At 35.6% G+C, this 19,770-nt stretch overlaps 1 protein-coding gene across 2 annotated transcripts in view; it reads right to left on the bottom strand.

The window, feature by feature from the left end:
• The window catches only part of LOC123242379 (limbic system associated membrane protein), a 798,540-nt gene that overhangs the window by 325,331 nt on the left and 453,439 nt on the right, over positions 1 to 19,770 (bottom strand). For both annotated transcript variants that reach the window (XM_044670083.1, XM_044670084.1), the window contains exon 2: positions 7,474 to 7,706. In XM_044670083.1, coding sequence (XP_044526018.1) covers positions 7,474 to 7,706 — 233 coding nt within the window. The remainder of the gene's footprint in view (positions 1 to 7,473; positions 7,707 to 19,770) is intronic.

Here is a 19,770-nt window from a genome sequence, read left to right as displayed (position 1 = left end):
TCTATCTATCTATCTATCTATCTATGTATGTGTGTATAGATATAGAGAAATACACAAACATACATATACAGATAAATGTATATATATATGTGTATTATATATACACATATATGTGATTTTGTGTTTGTGTGTGTATGTATTTATATATATATTTATATATATATATATATATATACATATATATATATATATAGTCTAACTTGGCTAAGTTTGGAGTGGATCATCAACAAATATGCTTCAAGATGAGGAACGTTCCAGCCAGCCAGAGTAGGTCATAACAACCCAACCTAAGCTTTAGAAGAACTATAATTGGTCTGTTAGAAGGAATATCCACACCAGTGAAATCATAGATCATTGATTTGGTGGAATAGGTACACTGTAATCAGGGTCATGATAAATTGGGCATTCAATAAATTAATAAAAATAGTTGAGAAATTATTAGTCATGAAAAATATTTTTCCAAAGAGGAAACCCTGAATATTATCAGACATTCATTTACATGGTGAAAAATTTGTTTCCAAAAATAAACTTTTGTTCTAGTATCACCAAGAAATTCTTCTGCTAACACATTTTAAGGCCTGATTTACTTAGACCTAACTCCAGGGAGTGCTCTGTGAAGTATAATATTTTAGATGTTTTAAAAATAAGGTGACAAAAGTACTTATAATTGAGCTTTATGTGACTCAAAGGAAAAATAATGGAGATGCTTATCAATATTGACATGGTTAATTACAAGGCAGGAGCTCTGAGAAGAAATGGTTACATGCATCCTGCACCCTCCTCATCTGTCTGCACCCCCAGTACAATTCTTCTCATCTCCCCCAGGGTTCAACATTTTACAGACAAGTTCTCTTGCTGTTACCAGGAACTAGCACTATGGACAGAAGGAAACTGAGCCTGGTAGTTCAGCAGGTTATATATGGAATTGGGTGAATGTCAAGTCTCTCACAAGGTTAATAATAAGGGAGATACCTCAAGGTATCTCTCTTAGCAATATAGAATGCTGGACCTTAAAAAGGGCCTTAGAGACTATCTAGTCCAGTCCTTTCATTTGAGAGCTGAAGGGACTGATGCCTAGAGAATATGTATGACTTGCCCAAGGTTAGATAAGCAGATTACTAGCAAAGATAGTATTAGAACTCAGCTGTTATTACCATTCCACTTCTCAGCTAGATGGCTTGGTGGATAGAGTGGTGGGTCTGAAGAGAGAAAGATTCATCTACACAAGTTCAAATATGGCCTTGAACACTTACTTTGTGAACCTGGACAATTCACTTTACTCTGGATACCTCAATCTCCACATCTGAAAAAAAGCTGGAGAACGAAATGGCAAACCACTCCAGTATCTTTACCATAAAAATCCCAAATGGGATCACAAAGAGTCAGACATTACTAGGAAAAAAGCCGAGTAGCAACAATACCTATCATACTGCCCTTCTTATATCTTCATCATCATCAATTCTAGCATTTATATGATGCTTTAAGGTTTGAAAATATCTTACAAAGACTCATTTTATCCTCATGACCATGGAAGGTAGATGTTTTTATTAACTCAGTTTTATAGATGAGGAAACTGAGGCAACTAGAACATAAATGGCTTGCCCAGATTTACATAGCTAAAAAAAACTGGAACTGGATTTGAATTTATATCTTCCTGACTCTAGATACTTATCTAAACCAATTCCCTCAGTTTTACAGAAGAAGAAAGATTACTCAGTAAGTGGCAAAGGCAAGTTTTGAATTATTCTGTTCTGACTCTCAATCCAGAAGTCCTTTCCATTGAAAGTTGCTTCTTCTTGTCATGTCCTTTGGGCAGTCCATTCTAGTTTCTACTATAACCCAAATTTGGTAATATAACTTATTCATATATTTTCTTCTGGAGAATATAGCACCATTTCTAGGGATGAATTTACATGTATTCTCTCTATTGTTGTTTTTCAGTTCTTTTCTAGCCATGTCCAAATCTTTGTGACCCCATTTGGGGTTTTCTTGGCAGAGATACTAGAGTGGTTTGCCTTTTCCTTCACCAGTTAATTTTACAGATGAGGAAACAGAGGTAAGCGGGGTTAAATAACTTGCCTAGGGTCACATAGCTAGTAAATGTCTGAGGCCAGATTTAACTCTGGAAGTCTTCCTGACTCAAAGCCTGGCACTCTATCCACTGTGCCATCTAACTGCTCAGTTCTCTTTGTATCTTACAGGAAAATATATGATGATTAAATTTTGTTTATTTCTGAGTCCCCTGGATTATTGTGTAAGAATTTATGAAACATATGGGTTCAAAAACTAACTTATTTTCTGAATGGCTGGGCAAGTCATTCAACCTGTCTTTCCCTCAGTTTCTTCATGTATAAAATGATAATTTTATAGATCAGCTCTGGGGTCTCTTTTACTCTATTATTCTGAAAAAAACAACAAAAAACTCTCATTCTCCTTCTGGGAAGAATGAGTCTGCTTAATACAGTAATACCTTGTGAGGTCAACTTTAGAAGGTACAAGAAATGTTGAGCCAAAAGAGGGTTTGTTAGTGGATCTTTGTACTGTCTCAATTACTGGCTAATTGAGAAAGACTCTAGGGATTCTACCAAACTGTTCCAATCAATGTGAAAAAAAGAACCGTGGGAAACTTCCAATGTCAGCGATACTTTTCCTTTTTTTTGAACTAGGTCTATGATCTGCAATTTAATTGCTATAGGGAACCTGTCTCAGTGCAGATTGATGTTGTCTCTGGAGCTTATAGTCTTCGGGAGTTGCTTAGATTACTGAGAGATTAATTGACTTGCACAGGGTCACATTCACTATGGGTCACAGGCAGCACTTGAATCCAGATCTCCCTGGCTCCAAGGCTTGCTCTCTCACCATAACTTTTCCTTGCCTTCTAAAATAGCATACATGAAATTGTGTGTTGATAATATTTAATAAGTGAACGTTATTTATTTATTTATTGTGTAAGAACTGGCTCCATTTAATCTGGATTGTTCCAAAATGTCTCTGATCTCCCTCATTGTTGGCATAATCTCTACTCCCTTGCCTTCTGGATGAGATTTTATGGCTTGTCAAGCTCTTCCAATGCCCGGAGTGTTCTCAGATAAAATTCTTTTGTGAAAAACAGATCTGAGGGTACCCAGCAGTGTGATATAATGTGGTATTATGCAGATTTAACCTGAAGCCACTTTAAGGGTTTCTGAGCAATTTTCTGTTAATCAACTTTTATCTAAAATGTCTCCGACTATGTCTCAGCAAAGGAAGTGACACAAAGGGAAGGGAATAAACATTTATATAGTACCTACTATGTTCCAAGTACAGTGCTAAGTACTCTTTATAAATATTGTGTCATTTGATCCTCACAGAAATGCTTGAAGTTAGTGCTTTTATTATATTCTTTTACGTTTGAGTAAAATGAGGCAAAAAAAGGTTAAGTGACTTGTTCATAGTCACATAGCCAGCAATTTTCTGAGGCCAAATTTGAACTCTGGTCTTCCAGAGTCATCCAGGCCTAGAGTTCAATCCATTGTGTCATCAAAGCTTGTTACTTTCTAGAAAGCATTAAATTCATTCTATAGAGATGGGAATAAGACCCCACCCCATTCTGGCACTAACTAAATCTGTCACCCAGAAGTCACTTAGGGACATATGGACCTCTGCCTCTTCATATATCAAATTAAGGCGTCTGAGAAAATGATTTTATACTACAATGAAAAGACAGCTGAATTTCAAATCAGAAGACTTGAGATCAAATATTATTTCTTTCACTTACCTTGGGCCAATAATCTAATATCTCTGGGTCTCAGATTCCTCATAAGCAAAATGAAGCTCGCTGCACTAAATATATGTTCCTATAAGCCTGTATTTTTCCTAGTTCTAAAAATCTATGATTATCAATGTCTGAAGGGCAATAGCTAAATGAACACCAGCCTGACTAGACTGATGAAAAGATTTAGGATATTGGGAACCAAGTGAGACCCCTGAAATGCCAACCATTAAGGGAGGGAACAGGTGCCTAACCTAATCTTCCCTGCACATCCTGTACCCAGGAGCAATGGGTAGATATTATAGGGAAACAGAGAGTTCGATAGAAGAACTAAATTCCTTATAATGAAAATTGGTCAAAATGAAATAGACTGCCTCAAGAGGTAGTTGGCTGCCACATGAGAAGCTAGATGATTATCTGGTGAGAATATTGTAGAAGAAATTCCTGCTCATGTAGAGAGTGGAGGAGATTATTGCTAAGGTTCTTTCCAACTCAAAGATTCTACAGTTTTGGCAGACTCTGAAAGGAATGCAACACAAACATTTAAGAACATCCAATTTCATCCAGTTGAAGAAAATAATCCATACATAATATCCTGTGTTGGTTTCCCTGGGAGGCTTCCAATAACATTAAGGTCCGTAAAAGTACTAAAATTGTTTGGCAAGCATTGATAGTGCTGATCCCCCAGTAGAATCAATTTGTCTTCATATCCTTAAACTCTAGTTCTATACAAAACACATAGTAAGTGCTTAATAAGTCTATGTTCAATTGGTTTTCATTTGTAAATCTCCAGCTAGATTTTTGGGAAGAAATAAAGAGAATTGAATCATGTTGGGGCTTCGTGATGTATTATCCAGGACTTGTTATAATGCCCAGCACATAGTTGGTGCTTAATAAATCCTTGTTGATTTGACTTCACTTGACTTTTGTTGAGTTTCCATAAAAAAGCTTCGTAAAGATCCAAACTTTAAATTAGTATTTAGGCCCTTGCATATCTTTTTATTTATGTATTTAGGAGCAGAAATGGGTTCTATACACAAGGTCTATGTTTCATGCATCCCTTAAAAAAAAACATTTATTTAGAATCTAATGGGACAACAAGGTGACTCAGTAGATAGAGAACCAGGCCTAGGGATGGGAGTTCCAGAGTTCTAATATGGTCCCAGATACTCCTTAGCTGCATGACGCTGGGCATGTCGCTTAACCCCAGTTGCCCAAGCCTTACTCCTCTTTTGCCTTGGAACTCATATCTAGGATTGGTTCTAAGAAAGAAGGTAATGTTTTGTTTCTTTTTTAAATCTACTATGAATAAGGTACTCTGCTAAGTGTTAGGGATATAACTTTTGGCCTGAAGGAATTTATATCCTACTGAATAATACAGCCCATTAAAAATAGATAAATACAAGAAACCCCTTTATTTCTATCTCCTGGCTTCCCTGGAATCCCTCAAATTCTAATAAAAACCCTACCTTTTAAAAAAAACCTTTGTGGATCCTTTTTAACACTAGTTCCTTCCCTCAGCTGATTATCTCCAATCTTTCCTGTCTATATCTTATTTATGCATAATTAATAACATTTTGTCTCCTCCATTAGACTGTGAGCTCCTTTAAAATAGGGCCCACTTTTCACTTTCCTTTGTATCCTTCAGGGCTTAGCATAGGACCTGGCAAATAGTATGTGCTTAATAAATGTTTTTTGACTTGACTTCTCTTTAAGCCAAAGACACAAATTAGGGGGAAATATTTTTCAAAAGGTAAATAATTCTATTCCAAGCAACTGAGCTAAAATAATCATGGTTCATACTTTTGTTGTACTTTAGTGTCACAGAATATGTTAATTACATCATCTCATTCTGTGGAAGGGAGGTAGTTTGTGTCCTGTCCACCCCATTCTACAGATGGAGAAACAGGTTGAGGAAAGTTAAGTGACTTGTGCCCAAGGTCATAATCTGAAAAGTGGTAGAGCCAGGACTTGCAAACTGGGCTCCCGTACACTGTGCCCCCTGTTTATAACTGGGATTTTGTAAGTCAGCAAACACACCTTCTGCATATAAACAATAAAATGAAGCTGTCAGCCACTGCAAATGGACCAAGATAGAGGTCACATGACTAAACCACCCCTGCTCCTGACAGTCTCTAATGTATTTTATTCTAGTTTCAATCTATTAATCAGAGGAGTTGGGAGAGCAATAATTTAAACCCTGCAATAATCAATTCCATAACACATTAACAGAAGCTGCGTTCAAACTTTGCCACACCACTGACTGCCTTGGAATCTTGACAGGAGCCCCAGGGCCATGGCTAATTTGCATCAAATTTACATAAAATTGTAAATCAAGAATACATGCACACAGCCTTAATATTTGTTGATGTTTAGATCTTTTCTGATAGATGGACTAAAAGAGAATGCGGCTTGATTTCACTTGTAGTAAAATTCTGCCACTGCTCAGGGAAAAGAGACTCCATGGGGTGATTGTTGGAGGGGAGTAATTGAACTGCATTTAGGGTCTCCATCTTCTACAATCCTGGATAGGTTGTCCCCTGGAAACCATACTTCATAAGTAGAGTGCTCCCACTACTTTTATAGATCTGTGACATTGCAATCAATGACCAACACTTTGTCTTGCTGGGACCCAGTCAACACCCGAAGGTAATCTGCACAGTGCCTGAGTGGCATCCCTTCAATACCAAGGCCACTGAGATTTTGTTCTCAGAATGTCTCCAGTTTAGCAAAAGCATGCCACAGACATTTCCCCTTCCTTTTTTTTTGTTGTTGTTTTCCTAAGGCCAAGGACCAGAGAACCAAACTATCCCAAACCCAGAAAAGCATCCATACCTCCTACGATCTGAGTAATAATGTGGCACCCAAGAGTATGTGGGATCACAGTGCATACCATATTGCTTGGTGCCACAAAGTTCCCTGAATGACTCAATAGAAAAGTAGCCTTGTGTCAAAAAGCAGAAATCCAGCACATTTACTCAGTTGTCCCATCTCTCACAGAGGGATGATGGTGACAACAGGGGCTCTAACATGCAGCTATGATATTACAAACAGCTAACATATATTGTTTAAGGCTTGCAAAACGCTTTAGATAGATTGACAGACAAGACATCTATCTCTTGCTTAAGCACACTATATACATTTTAGGTAATGAAAATTCTATTGAAATTAAGGTTATCTCTCTAAAGTACTTTCCAAACCATAAGTTCATATCCAAATCTATATGTTAGCTTAAATTAGTAGTATTATAGCTGCATGCTAGGATCTCTATCCCTCTTTCCAGATTTCTCATTTGATCCTCACAACAATCCTGTGAGATAGGTGCTATTAATATCCCTATTTCATTTTTTACTTTAGAGAAAATTGAGGAATAAAAAGGTTTGGTGATTTGTTCAGGGTCATTCTGTTAAAGAGTCAAAAGTAAGACATAAACGCATATCTTCCTGACTCCAAATACAAGGTTATTTTACTGTATCCCTTAGCTATCAAGCTTTAGCATATCAAGATGGGTCATATAGGCAAGACATCTCCTCTAGAAATTCTGTTCAATCCACTTACTTAAATACCCTTTTACTATTAAAATGAAAAGGAAACAAAAACTTAGATACTTAAGTGACATTATGTATGTGGATATTGGTCTGCCATCTGGAGAATAAAAAGGCTTTATATTCACTCTAGATATTCTTTATTCATCTTGCCCTCCCAGATCCCTCCCAGCTTACCTTGGACGATCAAGTAAACCTGGGAGGTCTTCGGCTGGTGCTGTGTCTGCACTGAGCATGTATAGGAGCCTTCATCATAGACATCCACTTTCTGGATGCGGAGACTGTATTCCAGAGCAGTCCGTTTCTCCAGCTCAACCCGGGGGTCCAGGGACCACTTGTCATGTCCAGCAAAAATGATTCCAGATCGGTTTAACCAGGCCACCTTGGAGCTTTTATCTTCTACATAACACCTGTAAGAGGAGAATGGCAGCATTAGGATCCGAGCCATAGCTACATCTAATTTTATTCTATCCACTACTGGTAGATGGCAGACCTCAAAAAGAGTAAGCAGAAAAAAAAAAGTGATGAAAAGGAAGAAGAGACCCAATGATTACATTACTTCTCTTTCACATGAAATCCTGAGAACTGACCGGTTGTTTCTTCCTTAAAGGGTCTTCCAGAATAGGTAAATGAAACATACTTTCCTCTTTTTGTCATAGAGGCTTGAGATGATAAAAGCAGAAAATTGTATATAATATTTTTCTTTGATTCAAAGAAGAATATTCTGGAGTGAGGAGTAGATATAGTAAATATTGTGATATAAAAACAGAATTCATCCATATTTTGAAAAAGATATTCCTGCCTTTAAATTGGAGTTTTTATTTTTTTGTTTGTTTCATAGATTTTTTTGGCTATCTGGTAAATCATATAAACCCCTTCTCAAAATGTTTTAAGTGAATAAAACACTTATAATTATAAAGGGAATTATATGGGAATAAACCCATAAATGGGAATAAAGTTATCAAGGTGTTATATAAATTCCTGGATCTTCTGAAATATATTCATGGAACTCTTAGTGGTTAGTAAACCAAAGGTTATGAACTCTTGCATTAGATGGATGAAAATTAAGTAAAACTATCAAATTTATAGAATTATTATGCAGTAACATGGCACAGTTGATTGAAAGTTAGAAATGAGGTCAAATCCAGCCCCAGATAATTGTTTTTTTAATTTATTTTATTATCATGCAAAACACACTTCCATATTGGCCATTGTTGTAAGAGTACTCTCATACAAAACCAAAACCCCCAAACGAAACTGGAAATATACAGATATGAAGGGTAGTATTCCTTGATCTGCATTTTTCTGACTCCAACAGTTCTTTTTCTGGAGTTGGAAACCAGACCTTATCATAAGTCTTTCAGGGGGCAGCTGGGTAGCTCAGTGGATTGAGAGTCAGGCCTAGAGACAGGAGGTCCTACGTTCAATTCCGGCCTCAGACACTTCCCAGCTGTGTGACCCTGGGCAAGTCACTTGACCCCCATTGCCCACCCTTACCACTCTTCTGCCAAGTTGCCAATACACAGAAGTTAAGGGTTTAAAAAAAATAAAAAAATAAAATAAGTGTTTCAGTATTGGCCCAGATCATTGCATTGCTGAGAGTAGCAAAATTTTCACAGATTACCATCATACAATATTGCTGTTTATATACAATGTTCTCCAAGTTTTGCGTATTTCATTCTGCATCAGTTCATGTAGTTCTTTTCAGCTTTTTCTGAAATCAACTTGCTAAACTTTTCTTATGATACAATAGTATTCCATCACCAAAAAGCACCACAATTTGTTCAAACATTCCCCAATTAATGGACATCCCCTCAATTTCCAATTTTTTTCTACCACAAAAAGAGCTGCTACAAATATTTTTGTACAAGTTGGTCCTTTCCCCTTTTTTATTATCTCTTTGCAGTCCCAGATACTTATTAGCTGTATGATGGCAGGCAAGTTACTTAGCCTCTATTTGGTTCAGTTTCCTCAGCTATAAAAATGGGGATCATAACACTAGCTATCTTCCAGAATTGTTGTTAGGATCAGCTGAGATAATATTCACAGTCAGGTGTTTATATCTGATACTGTCCCCCTCCCCAATTTGCAAAACATTTTATCTCATCTGACTGTCAACATCCTGTGAGGGAAGTAGGCAAAGTAGGTATTATTATTTCCTATTTTCTAGTTGTTTTGGAAGAGGAAATTCAAGGGTAAAGTGATTTAATCACTATCTCACAGCTTATAAGTGGCATAGCCAAGACTGTATTGCAGTTCTCTTTAAGCTTGTCTTCTTTTTACTTTATCAAAGCTGAGAAACAGAATTTAGGATTACATGCATTTTCTTTTTCCTCCCCTAGAAATAAGAAATAAAACAAAACACTTTTTTTGGATTTTTCCTTTGTACTTATCTAATTATTCTTCATGTCAATCATAACTCTTGCCATATTCCTCCAATTCTATTGTAAGCTTCCAAGACCTATATTTTATTTACTTGTGAATCCCCAGAAGCAATGTGAAATATTCTGTCCATAAGTATTCATTTGTAAAATACTTCCTAAAATTTCAGTCTTTAAAGAGCATCATTTCTTTTTGAGTAATGGAGGCAGCTGTGGTTATATGAATGAATTTGTGATTTCATCTTAGGGCTACTCATAGAAGTAAACTCCCTCCACCAAGACATATCAGTAAATCAAGTATAATAGCAACAATAATAGAAATATTAATAAAAACTAACACTTATGAAACTCCTACTATGTGCCAGGCAATAAATTAATTGCTTTATAAATATAAACTCATTTTATCCTCACAACTCCGGGAGCTAAATGCTATTATTATTTCTATTTTATAGTAAGGAAACTGATACAAACTGAGGTTAAATGACTTCTGCAAGGTCACAAATAAAATAAGTGTCTGAGGCAGGATATGAATTCAGGTCTTCCCTACTCCAGTTTTAATGAGTTATAGATTTCAATCATTTAAATTCATCAAAGATTACTCAAGTAGCACTGATATTATAGTACTGGTTGAATCTAAGTTTTCTTGAATACAAAGTCAGCCCTTCTATCCACTGTGTCAAGATGCCCATCAAAAATACTCTGTCCATTGAAGGCAATGTGGCAAAATTGGGACACTAATACACTGCTGGTAGAGTTGCGAATTGGTCCAACCATTCTGAAGGGTCATTTGGAATTATGCCCAAATAGCTTTAAAAGATTGCCTGCCCTTTGATCTAGCCATAGCACTGCTGGGTTTGTACCCCAAAGAGATAATAAAGAAAAAGACTTGTTAAAAAAATATTTATAGCCATGCTCTTTGTGGTGGCAAAAAAAAATTGGAAAATGAGGGGTTTTCTATCGATTGGGGAATGACTGAACAAATTGTGGTATCTGATGGTGATGGAATACTATTGTGCTGTAAGGAATGATGAACTGGAGGAATTCCATATGAACTGGAAAGACCTCCAGGAATTGATGCAGAGTGAAAAGAGCAGAATCAGGAGAACACTGTACACAGAGACGATACCCTGTGGCACAATCAAATGTAATGGACTTTACTTCTAGCAGCAATGCAATGACCCAGGACAATCCAGGGGAACTTATGAGAAAGAAAGCTATCCACATGTACAGAACGGTGGGGGCAGAAATGCAGAAGAAAAACATATGATCAATTATGTAGTTTAATAGGGATAGAATTAGGATTTTGATGTTAAAGGATCACGTTACTGCAAATATTAATAACATGGAACTGGGTTTTGAACAATGGTACTTATATAACCCAGTGGAACTGCTTGTCAGCTCTGGGAGGAGGGAGAAAAGAGTGGGATAGGAATCATGAATCATGGAACCATGGGAAAATATTCTAAATAAAAAAAGAAGAAGAAAAAAATACTCAGTGTCTGGTATGGTGACTAACTTCTTAAAATTTGTTCTTTTGACTCAGCCTTAATCTTTGAAGCATTCTTCCACACAGCCATATTGCAGTTATGGCTAACCAAATGCCCCATTTTTGTAGGTAGCTAAGATTATTTGTATTTCTCAATCCTCCTCTAACACTTACTGTTTTAGAATGAGAAGTGTAAAAGCACTCAGATGGGAAGACAAGGGAGATCAAAGCAGAGTATTTACTCTGTTAAAGAAAGGTGAGAGCAATCACCAATCCCTTGCCAAAGTTTTGGTTCCAGCTGCTGAGAACAGCAGGTGTTGACTATCCTGAGAATGGAGTGGCATCTCTTCTAGCCACATTAGAATGATATAGTACTTCCCACAAAGGAGCGAAGACAAAATCAAACCCCATTTCTGCTTGCAAATGCCAAAAAAAGCAATGAAATAAAGGTAGTTGATCTGCATGATTGCTCAAGTTAAAATCCCAACAGAGGCCTTGTCTCAAAAGAAAAGAAAGAGTAAAGACATGAGCAAACAACAAAAAAGTATACAATTTCAAAATGAGCCTAGTTTTCTCCTTTTTCTTTCTCGAAGCATAGGATATTGGTGCTCCCTCTTAAGTGCTGTGAAATAAAGATGATAAGCTTCTCTTTGCCTCCCCTTTGGCTAGGTATAACCTGGTCAGGAAGAAAAAATGTCACAAACATTGTTTCCTATGCATACCTCTTAATTCAGTGTTGCCAGATGTGCAACATTTAGGGGAAGGAGGAGATGAGCAAAGGTCAAACTTCTATGGCAAAATGTTACTGTGTTCCCAAGTCAAGGCCTGCATTCCTACTCTGAGATTTGATTCGTTGCAGTCAAGCATGAAACTACTCTACCTTTGGGTGGGAATGAAAGGAAAACAGAATAGTTGCAAAGTAAGAGGTGGAAAATGTAACTAGGAGAGGGAGAGTAGAACGATGAAAAGAATGGTGGATTTGGAGTCAAGTCACTCTGGGTTTGAACTCCAGCATTGTAACTTAATATCTCTATGACCCTGACCAAGGCACATAAAATTTCTAGCTCTCAGATTATTTTGCCAGTAAAATAATGAGTTTAACTTGATGGTCTCTAAGGTCCCTTCCAACTCTGAATCTCTGATTTACATACATTTTAGTGCCTCTGTTTCCCAAGCGGCCAAACAATGATATGCATCCCTTTCTCCTAAAGATATTATAGACATTCCCATTTTCATTAAATTACTTGCTAGCTTTATCATCTCATATCAAGGCACTATTATCTCTGAGTCTCATTCTCTCCAAGTCTCAACTTTCTCTCCTTTAGTATGGAGATGATATCAACAATGTCTATTTTTCAGAGTATAAAATATTCCTTAACCATAAAACATTCTCTAAACACAAAATATGTTTGCATCTATATCTATACTCTCTGTCTGTCTCCCTCTGTCTCTGTCTCTCTCTATCTCTCTGTCTCTGTCTCTCTCTCATTTCTTCTTCTATCTTTCTAACACCCACACCCTTTCCAGCATGGATTTACTTAGGCTAGCTACCCTTACACTTGTATGAGGAAATAGATAGTTCACTTTAAAAAGCCTCATCTATGGTGCAAAAATATTTACTAGTCTATTCTTCAACTTTAGCTGGTATCTTTTCTCCTTTGATATTTAGAAAGAGCATTTGTTCCAAAAAGCCAAAATCCAAAAGTCAAGATGTAATGTCTATTCTCTTTTTCATATATCAAATACACAGGGACAACATGTTATTCAGTGCCTCAGTTTCTCAGGCAGCCAAACATAATGATATGCATCCCTCTATTCCAGTAATATTATAGAGATTGATAATGTACTATATTTGAAATATTTTGAGTTATTTGGGGAAATGTGTAAGATACATAAGAAGTATTTTTGCATGTGTTGGCTGCCTCTTTCCATGCTGAATTTCATCTTGCCAGTTCCCAGGCTCTAACATCATATCTGTGTCCTTACTAGCATTTACAGCACCTCTCAATTTAGATCATCTGTGAATTTAATTAATGGGCTGTTTGCTTGCCTCTTCTAGATCATTAATGAAGTTGTTAAATGTTAATTTTCTGTGGTTTTTGCTTTCAAGAAGAACTAAAATGTTCCTCTTTAAAAATATCTTAAAGCTGACATCATTTATTCTCTTGCACCTTCCCTACAAGTATAACTTGCTAGTATTTGTCAGTTTTTCAATAATAATGTAATCTCAATTAAATGTATATAAATTCCTTGAAGACAAGAATTGTCTCCTCTTGTTGATCCAAATTTTGAATTTTCCCCAAACTGAGAAGTGTGCTCTGAAAACAGTGAGTGCTTAATAAGTAATTGTATTTTTCCATTTTATCACTATGAAAAATGCTTAATTAAAATTATGTTGTCATTTGATTTCTTAAAATGCTTTTGTTCTTTTTTAAACATAAGCAATGACTGGGAACCAATGTGGTGGAAAGAAAAAAACAACTTTGGAGAAGAAAGAAAAAAAAACATGGAGTCCCATGATATGGCTTTGCATCTTGACTCTTAGCATTAACTGTGACTATGGACAAGTCACTTAAATATCTTTGGCTTTCTTTTTCTGGTTTCCTGACCTGAACAATAAGGATTTCAGTTCTTTTTCTATGATTCTCCTTTCTTCCCCTGTCCTCTCCTCTCTTTTTCTCTCATAGATAGAAATAGAAACATAAATACCTGGTATAAACAAAGATTAAAAATAAATGATATAGGGGCAGCTGGGTAGCTCAGTGGATTGAGAGCCAAGCCTAGAGACTGGAGGTCCTAGGTTCAAATCCGGCCTCAGACACTTCCCAGCTGTGTGACCCTGGACAAGTCACTTGACCCCCATTGCCCACCCTTACCACTCTTCTACCATCAAGGAGCCAATACACAGAAGTTAAGGGTTTAAAAAAAATAAATGATATAAGGAATTTAATTAATTATAAATAGATGTACATAATTAATTTATTAAATTCCTTTACATATATTTATAATTAATTTATTAAATTCCTTTCTGCACTTTCTTCACTTTCATGAGGACCCTGAGTTGCTGTGGTCCTTTGGATAAGGGAGAGTCATATATGTGTATATACATATGCATAGGATGGGGTCTGGGCCTGTAATTTTCATACTACAGAGTAACTCCTTTTATAGTAGAGGTCAGCATTTTCTCCAAAATGTAAAGTCTTGGAGAGTTGTCTAGATCTCTGAGGTAATAAGTCACTTTCTCAGGGTAATATAGATAGTATATGTTGGGGGAAAGACTATCTTACTGACTCAGAAATTGGTACTTTCTTTATCCCTCCCTTTTTCCCTCCCTCCCTCTCCCTTTCTATTTCTTTCTCTGTGTCTCTCATACACATTCATGCTTTAATTTAATATTCAGTGACTTTGGTGCAAAGGTGGACATAAGGAAGCATGATGAAAATATATTTTGGAAAATATGGTTCAGAAGTTTTAAAAAGGTAGCAAAGAGTGGACTATATATTTATTTCTTTAAGGAGAAATTCAGGAATTACTGAAAATTCTGCAAACAAAATGACACAAATTAGATTTATTATATATTAACATACAGGAAATGACTAGTTATCTATATGGCTACCATGTCTGTCTGTGTACACTTAGATGACTAACTCAGAGCAAAGATCAAAATCAATAATGAATGAAAATGAGAAGATAATGGTGGTCAATTGAAGCAACTCCAACCTGAACTATTTAAATTTAATTTTTTTCACAGCCATTGCTGTCAAAAACTTTGAAATGGATAAAAGAACAGACCTTAAAACCCATTATTACAATTTCGTAAGGATGTTTAACCTACATAAATAAATTAAAACAAAAAAGGAGATTCAAAAAACCTCAAAATTGCTTTAGTCATCAAACACTTGATTAACTTACTAAGTAGAGATATGATGTCTAGAAATAACAGTAGTTTAGAATATTAACTTGTTTCTAAAATCTCATGGAGAAAGATGGCAAAAAATTATGAGCGGAATTGTCCTCACAAAACAGTGAGAACCAGTGAAGGGAAAAAAATATATATTTTTAGGAAATTTAACAATTGATTCTTTGATGTTTCACAAACATGATGCCCCAGCCCTCAGCTCTGGTCATTTTCTCTAGCTCTCCTCCATACCTGTAATGTTCTTCCTCCTCTGTTTTGATTACTGGCCTATCTAACTTCCTTTAAATCCCAATTAAAATCCCATCTTCTACAGGAAGGCTTCCTTAACACCTGTTAATTCCATTATTGTCCATTTATAAATTATTTCCTATTTATCTTGTACATAACTTGCTTTTTTGTGTATTTATTATCATATTGTCTCCTCCATTAGATTATAAACTCCTCAGGGTTAAGTCTTTTGCTTCTTTTTGTATCCCCAATGCATCACATGGTGCTAAATAAATGTTTACTGAATTGAATTGACTCAATTAATAGATTTAACTAATTAAATTAGGATTTATAGTAAGAAGAAAAACCAGTGATAGTGGATTCACTTTAGAACTGCATCATCACAAGGGTTATATAGTCAACAAATAACAAGAGCATACCTTCCACCTTTTAGTCATTTGTATAAATTTAAAGATGTGGTCCTCTATAGCACATTTTTATAAAAGTCTGCCTGTGCCATTTTTACCATTACATCAACAATGATTTTGATGTACAGATATGGATTATTCTCTACAAAATTTGTTGTGATGAGAAGGTTGGCATATGGGAATTTCCTTAGCTTCCATAAGTTTGATTATTTTTATGTAGACAATTTGCTATATTTATTTCCATCCATAATCTCTCTTCTGGTATTGGTTCTAAGACAGAAGAGAGGTAACATGACTAGGGATTGGGGTTTGAGTGACTTGCCAGGGTTACACATAAAGGAAGTACCTGAGGTTAGATTTGAACCCAGGACCCTTCATCATCAGACACTGTTCTGTACACTTAACAAACTAGCTGCCCTCTAATACCAGAGCCTTTTTACTGGGCTGCTTGAATTCAGCCTCTCACATTGTGAGTTTAACCTCCATATAACAGGCAAATTGATGTTACTCAAGGGAGGTCTCATCATTTCTCTCTTACTCTCTAACTTAAGAATTTTCTACTGCCCCACTTAGCTGCAAATTACTTTGTATTTGCCGTCTACATATATTGTATTCACGAAGTTATATACCTATAATTTCTTTTCAATAGAATATAAACTCTTTAAGGGCAAGACCTATTTTTTTCCATTCCCATATTCCCAATATTTAGCACATAGTACATAGTTACTTAATTTAACATTTGCTTAATTGAATTAAATCATGTCCTCTTCACTTGATGTTCTCTTTACCTTATTTCTCATTGATGAGACAATCATTACCATTCAAATATAATTTCCTTATGAAGACTTCCCATGTTCCTTAGCTGGAAGTTGTCTTATTTCCTCTTCTAGCACCCTTAGCCTTATCTTTTGTCTTGGAATCAATACTAGGAAGTGTCTGAGGTCACATTTGAACCCAGGACCTCCTGTCTCTAGGCTGGCTCTCAATCCACTGAAACATTTAGCTGACTTCATGCATAGTATTTTAATAGGTTCAGAGATTTAGAAATGGAACAGATCTTAGAGGTCATCTAATCTAGTAACCTAGTCCTGTAATTCTAAAGATGAGAAAAAAAAGTCCTTAGAGGTTAAGTGACTTTTCCAGAGTCATACAGATAAGTGGAAGAGAAAGGATTTGAATCTAGACTCTCAGATACCAGATGCAGCACCTTTTGCCCTGCACCATACTAGCTCTCTTATGTCACCTGTCAAATACTTCAAATACAAATATTCATTTGTGTACATGTAGACATTTATTTGCAAATATGTTCTGGAATGCAAGCTATTGTTACCAAGCACCATATTTGATTTATTTTTGTTTCTCCCACAGCACCAGTATACTACCTTGCATAAATATTTGTTGAATGAAAGAGTGAACGAATGACTATTTTTGGCATTACATCCATATATCTGTGTATATATGATTATACAAAGGCTGATCACAACTACAGTGAAAGCAGTTAGGGAGAATGATGTAGCATGGGGTTAATGAAAGCTACTGGAATAATAAAATGAGGCCTGTCAGCTATTATAAAAAAAGTTAGCCAGGAAGATAATGATTTTATCTTGTGAAATATATATATATATATATATATATATATATACATATATATATATATCCCACAATTCTGTGCCTAATCATCAGTATGGGAAAGTAGAAATGACTATACATTTGCACAGTGTTATTATCTGTTATGTGGACTACCCACTCTTACTATAGCCCTATAATGTTCAGCAACAAAAAAGGAAATGAAATTTAAAAAAAAAAACTGAAAAGGTAAATGGAAGGGTTTTGATCTACTCTATTCAGGTACCTGAGTCCATAAAACTGTCAGAAAAACAAAATGAATGCAAACCCATAAAAATTCAAGCACTGGATCTCAAAAATACTTTACATCAAACTATATTATGAATGCTGGTACAAACACATACATCAGCTATATTAGTCACACTATACAGTGCTATGGAATGTGCTACAGAAAGGATTAATATAATTGGATATTTTTTAAAAATGGTAATTCAGTCTATACAAGAAGATTATGAAAAAGCATATTCTGACAGTTTAACCATGATATAACTGATACTATAACTATTAGCTATTAAGCCTCAGTTAATGTTTAATGTGGATACAATTACAACTGCAACTACACATTTCTCTTTAGTCTTAATAAGGCACTTACTGTCTGCTAAATATATTCCAGCTGAGTATTTAGAGCAAATCCAAATTATTTATCAAAACTATCTGTATCAATTTAATCCTCTTTGTACTAAATCATCAGTAAGTTTTACTGCATTTCTCTCTCCAATTAGGATCATGCATATATATTTGTCTTTTCTTTTTACTTTTTTCATTGTGTGTTTTACTTAAAATGAGATAATTCCTGTTTTTTCAGTTTTAACTTTCAATCTCAGCATCAAGGGTCAAACTGTTTGAGTGATGACTTCTATTTTTCCACATGATATTTTCCCCCAATTACCTATAAAAACAAATTTTAAAATGTATTTCCTAGATTTTGTGTTCCAAATTCTTTTTCTGCTCCTCTGCCCCAATCATTCCTTAAAATCATAGGCAATTTGATCTAGGTTATACATGTGCAATTGTGCAAAGCATATTTCCTCATTGATCATGTTATGAAAGAAGACTCATATATATAATACATATATGTGTATAGAAGAAAATAAAGTAAAAAATAATATGCTTAAATCTTCATTCAAAAGTCCATTAGTTTCTTCTCTAGAGGTAGATAGGATTTTTCATCATGAATTCTATATAATAGTCTTGGATCATTGTCTAGCTGAGGAGATCTAATTGTTTATAATTAGGTAATATTGCTTTTACTGGGAATAATGTTCTTCTGGTTCTGCTCACTTCATTTTGCATCAGTTTATGGAAGTCTTTCCATATTTTTCTGAAATCAGCCTGCTCATCATATACCCTATTATTCCATTACAATCATAAGCCACAGATTGTTCAACCATTTCCCAAATAATGGAAGTGGTGCCCTCTATTAAGTATATGCTTCCCAAAATGCAAGTACTCAGAATCAGAACTTGGTGGGGATGGGGGCAGGGTTAACCAAGAATTTATAGTAGGATTTTAGCATATTACTTATCCTCCCTCTCTATGGAAGCTCTCCCCTGTCCCTTCATTGTTGTTTTCAATAGCCCACAGGATCATTTCCACTCCTTTGCTTGGTTCCATCTTGCTACTCTGACAACTATTGCATAGCTTTTCCAGAACCTGTATCCTCCACTAGTGCAACTTATCCTGTGGTATATTAATTAATTATTAACTAGACTTGGAATCAGGAACCTCAGACACTCACTAATTGTGTGATCAAGTTGTAGAGCCTCTCTGTGCCTCAGTTAACTCATTGTTAAGATGAAGAGGTTTGACATGAAGGTGTTTATGATGGCTTCCAGTTCTTTATCCATAATATTAATCCTTATACACACACACACACACACACACACACACACAGAGGTTCTCAACAATGCTATGAAGACTTAGGCCATATTCTCTGGTAGATAGGTTTCTCTCTTTCTCAACATTACTTCATTTGCCTAGTAATAGACAGTCTTTTGTGTCACTCTCCCTCCAAATGAACTTGCTTAGAGCAAAATAATTCTAAGTTTTAACTAAAAACTGTCACCAGAGAAATTCCATTTCTATGAAGAGAAAAAAAATCAGTGGACACGCAGTCATTATGTAATAGAAATGGTGCAGTAGATAAAGTGCTGGCCTGGTGTAAGTAAGATTCACCTTCCCAAGTTCAAATCTGACCTTGCACTTACTAACAGTGTGACCCTGGCCAAGTCACTTAAGCAACTTTGACTCAATTTCCTCATCTACAAAATGAGCTGGGGAGGGAAATGGTAAACCACTCCAGTGTCTTTCTCCAGAAAACTATAAATTGAATCATAAAGTTTCAAACATGACTGAAAAAACTGAACAACAAAACTGTAAATATATTTATTGCCTAACACTTCATTTTATTTAGTGTGCCCCATATGA

Source organism: Gracilinanus agilis, chromosome 3 (assembly GCF_016433145.1).
Source record: "Gracilinanus agilis isolate LMUSP501 chromosome 3, AgileGrace, whole genome shotgun sequence".
Lineage (NCBI taxonomy): Eukaryota > Metazoa > Chordata > Mammalia > Didelphimorphia > Didelphidae > Gracilinanus > Gracilinanus agilis.
Note: the sequence above shows the minus strand (reverse complement) of the source record. Positions and strands in the feature narration are given on the sequence as shown.